Raw genomic sequence first — 5,000 nt, forward strand, 5'->3', positions numbered from 1 at the left:
AATACTGAGATATATATAAATGTATATTTGAATGAATACTGATATCTTTAGATATGTATGGAGGGAGGACGAAAGAGAGAAAAACGTGTATAAATAAATATACATATATAAATCTAGCACTGCAAAGGACATATTTTTCAACAAGTGAAAAAAATACAATCAATACCATTAAAAAGAAAGTGGAAAAAAATGTCCATGACTATCTAATCAATATTTTTCCTATTAGTGAGAAACTAAAAGGATTAACAACCCTTTCAAAATGATTTGTCAAGTTCAATTTGAAAGAGAAGTAACCTAGTAAAGTACTTTATCCCTTGTGAATGCTCATATTTCATATCTTCTATATACTGAAATATATATACAATGATATACATTTTTCCTTTTAATGTTGGGTAACTACATATAAAATTCAAAGAAAAAATCTGTGCTATTCAAAGCATTCCATTTCTACAGTGAGAAAATGACAATACAAATTATAAATCAATTAAAGTAATGCAATTTGTACAACACCAAAATTTAGAAAAGCAAGACTGATGTTAATAATTATAAGAAAATAATAAAAGAGTATTAAACTCCAAAAAATTAAAATCCTTTATGAGTTTCTCACACAATAAGAATACATTATTCACAAAATGTACATTAAAAACGCATCCAGTCCATGAACAGTAGAAAAATACTGAAATGGAAGTAACATGCCAAAGAGAAGAGAAGTGTACTGATGTACCCACAAATATCTTTAGAAAATATGTCATAATACAAACTCTTGCAAGATCCACAAGGGTAACATTTAGACTGGCAGACAAATATGTGCAAGAACACCTGGTCTTGAACAAGAGAAAGCTAGGTCACATTATGTGATATCTGCACAGTAAATCAGGCCTGTGTTAAATGTGGCCAATCTAAACATTACCATTTTCTCTGCAAGAACAGCCTTAAAGAGACAAGTAAAGACTTCCATTCACCAGGACTTAAAAGCGAAAACCACAGAAGGAGAGAGCTGACCAGGAGTTGAGAGTTGAGAGATCATACTAATTCTAAACATCAGAAGAGATGGTTTATTGTGCCCATTTCCCCATCTATGTTTTACCTGGTCAGGGTCATAGGAAGTTTCATTCCCATTTAAAAGTAAACAATACAAGACCTCAAGATCTACCTTCACCACAAATATTTGAAAGAGACAACAAACAAGGGAGTGTGAAAAGGAAGGTATCTGATGCTTCTAATTCGTGTCCTCACTATTAAAAGTAGTAAAACACTCAAGATGAAAGGCAGATGTTGAGGTCATGCCATTATAATTAAGATCATATGCAATATCTGATGCTAGAAAAAAAAAAAAATAAAAAAAAAATAATACAAATTGAAAGACTTGGGTCTGAGTCATAATGCAGGGTTTGCCTTTTAAAGAGATTGAAACCTTGTAGACCCTACTTCTGAGGGTAGAGAATCACAGTCTCTTTATTTCTCATCTTCTTTTAATCTATTTACTGTTTTTGGGACACAGACTAAGAGTCAAAATAACAAACCATTTCTCACATGAAATGGCTGGTGTGTATTAGGCGTTAACATATCTAAAGGAAAATTTAGGTTACAAATAAATGAGTCTCAGGCATTAAAAAAGAAAAAAAAAAGCTACAAATGTACACAAAATTATTGACTATACACACAATAGTTAACACCATGACTATCACCAATCACTTCACATACATGTCTACCAGACACTTCTACCGTGGGTGCCTTCATTCCACAACACTCGAGAAATGAGCAAGGTATGATCAACAGCTGAATAATAAGAGTGCCTTCACAATCTCCTTGAAAGGTAAATAATAAAGACAATAACAAAACATATAATCTAATAATCCGACATGAGACAAGGAACTGACAAGATAATTGAAGTGCAATTCAAAAGAAAAAAAGTCTGAACAAAACAAACAAAACAATAACAAAATAATAAATAAACCAACATATGATAATAGTTACAAAATTATCCATATACTTTTGAAAATGACAGTAAAAAAAATTAAAAAATAAAAATAATAATAGTAACAATAACAATAATATATTTTTCACTTCAAAGTAATAGGACTAAAGAGAAAAGAAGATAATGACCCATCAGCCTTAGTAAAATAATAAAATACATGTGAAGAATACATACACATGATTAACTTAAAATGAAAATAAAAATAGACCGCATTGCTTGAGCAGGAAGAGATGCAAGAAGTACTGCTGAGAAAGGATCCCACAAGCCAATATATATGTAAATATATATTTATATATAAGTAAATATATATATATAGGTATATATATGCAAATACTATATATACATGTATACATACTTATGGATGTATATATACATTATATCTACATACCATATATAAATATATAGATATATATATATGAAAAAGAAAGAAAGAAAGAAAGAAAGACTCCCTTGTCTCAGTGCCAACCAGAGAGCATTCCATTCCCAAGTTCAAAAAAATGACAACACTTACACATTTGGAAGCCGTAGTCAGAGGACGCTGCAAGGAACAAAACACAACCATTGAGTGACAGCCAAGAGCCATACACACCATCAATACCGCCGGAATATGGCACCACCGCCAGGACCCAGCTCGGTGGAATCGCTGAGGGAGTAATACCTCTTTTTTTTCTTTTTCTTTTTTCTCTCTCTTCCTTTCTCCCATCCCTTATACTGTCAGGATTTTGGTTTTGATTTATTCGCCTATTTTCTTTTCTAATTTTTAAAAATTTCTGCAAAAAATGACTGAATTCTACATAGCTTGGGTGAGGTGGAGATTTTGCTCAAAGCTTGGTGAAAGGTGCACACAGTCATATTTCAAGTCCCTTATTCGCATAAACAATAAGTTATTAATATTGTAAATCTATACCATGGGTATCATTAACAGCCAGTTATGAAATCCTATTGCCATGGATGCTGCTAATATTCAAAGAAATGAAAATAAATAAAGATAATGAAGAAACCAGTTTAAAAATATTCAGATGTACGTGTTACCTTATTCTGAACTAGTTATATTTTTAACTGGATGGACAAAAATAAAAAAACAAAAGATAGATTCATTTATATGTCATTTCACATCCATTATCTTTTTCTAATTCAAATCCATATGATACTATAAATTTCTCCTTAAATGATCTATAGAACTACAGAATTTCAAGAAACATGAGAAGCAGGTTTGAGTTTGCCAACTTTGTGCTCATATGTATACATGTACAAATCTGTGCACATAGTGTTACATAGTTTAACCTCAAAAATGAATTCTGTTTTCTTTAAGTCAAACTATCACCATCCCTTCACTAACAGTGCATCCCTGAAGTTGCATGTCCAAAACCTGAAAACTCTGTGAAATACTAATATATCAAAATCATAATCATCACTCACTATCCTTGACTAGAAAATCTGTTTGAAACAGGTTAGCCTGTTCCTACATTTCACGGCAGGCACATGAGACTGGTAAAACCAGTTCCATTTCATCACTACAGAACAATAGGAGGTAAATCTAAATTACAAATTGTATTTTTTCCTTTATTCTGCCTTGCAAACCTTGTTGCATATAGTAGATTCTTCATCTTCACTTTCCATCACATTCATCTCTATGTGCTGCTATTGGTGAAATTATGTATTCAATACTTCAATATCTGTGTAATGTGAAAATCAGATTTCACAGGATAAACCCTGATAACTTTGAAACTGGAAACTGTGGCATATAGAGTAACAGGGCTTTTTGCATGTGTTAGTGAAGGGGTTAAGGACCTCTATTTCTGCAGCAAATCAAACCTAGAATGCCATATAAATGAATGACAAATAAATAAATAAAAGCATCTAATATGTCTCCTGATATCATTCCAAAGCATACAAACAGTTGGATAAGAAAATAACAAATGATCCATAATGTAAAAAAAAATAAAAATAATAATAATTATACTGAGCTAAGTAACCTGAGGTTCATGCCTAAAGTAAAATTCTAAAAATATAACTTTCTATTTACATTATGCCCTCTTCATTTCAGCTTGGACATGCATCTTACCCTGCTCCCCCCAAGCTGCAAATTACAAGAGCAAAATCCCACGAGCTGTCCCTGAGGTGGTTTTTTCGCCAGTATGGCATCTTGGCAACACACATCACATTTGGTGCGCTGCTTGAAGAGGGGGGGAGGGGGGGTCATCGTGATCACACATCGCTACCAGGTACTTCGCAACAACTTCACATGGTTTTGGAAAAGCTACACACAGGCACGGATCATAGAAATTATAAAACTTAATAAAGCAGCAAATATATATCACTTATAATAAATACACAACAACTGCATGAAAATAAAAAATCTGGCTACTATGAAAATTATTTGCAAGTGACATTGCAAAGAATCCTGGTACACGTGTCCAATAATCCTGGAAATCAGTATGCATGTGCCATACTTGAGTAGTCATGTTGAAGGCTTAACCCTATAGCCTGGCTGCGATCTAAAATCATTTTCTGGCTCCCATATTTTAGACTTGTTAGATTTTAGACCTTAGTTCCTACTACAAGTACACTTCAATGTTCTTATTCAGGTCTTTAAGACTACAAGGGAAATATAGAAAACAAACAAAGGAAACGAAACAATTATCCCTCGCTTTCTTTTCAGCTGACACTGCTGCAGACTTGTGACAGACACTTCGCTTTCTCTTTCTTCATTCTTTTATCATTTCAAAGAGAAAATCTATACATGTACCTTATTCTGTCTGAAAACTTAGATTTTATATGGTAGAAAAGCATTACAGCTCCTTTACCACATTGAACTTCAAATGGAAAGTACTTTCTGTCTCTGTTCATGATCACTACTATTATCATATATACACTTTGAATATATCTATATATATATATATACCCCTCTCATTGTAGGGCATTTTCTTTAAAATCATTAAAAAAAAGAAAGAAGATATAAAAACTTTAATAAATTTCAAACAAGTAGAAAAGTCTAAACTCAATATCACAAAAAAATTAC

The 5,000-nt window shown here is 32.3% G+C and overlaps 1 protein-coding gene across 2 annotated transcripts in view; it reads right to left on the reverse strand.

Annotated features, from left to right (window-relative positions):
- LOC125042356 (calcineurin subunit B type 2) overlaps nucleotides 1-5,000 on the reverse strand; it is a 33,102-nt gene that overhangs the window by 16,675 nt on the left and 11,427 nt on the right. Inside the window, exon 3 of one of the 2 annotated variants that reach the window (XM_047637911.1) lies at nucleotides 2,490-2,516. The exons of the other annotated variant lie outside the window; for it this stretch is intronic. Coding sequence (XP_047493867.1) covers nucleotides 2,490-2,516 — 27 coding nt within the window. The remainder of the gene's footprint in view (nucleotides 1-2,489; nucleotides 2,517-5,000) is intronic. 2 annotated transcript variants of the gene reach the window in all.

The sequence above is a fragment of the Penaeus chinensis genome, chromosome 32 (assembly GCF_019202785.1).
Source record: "Penaeus chinensis breed Huanghai No. 1 chromosome 32, ASM1920278v2, whole genome shotgun sequence".
NCBI classification, from domain to species: domain Eukaryota; kingdom Metazoa; phylum Arthropoda; class Malacostraca; order Decapoda; family Penaeidae; genus Penaeus; species Penaeus chinensis.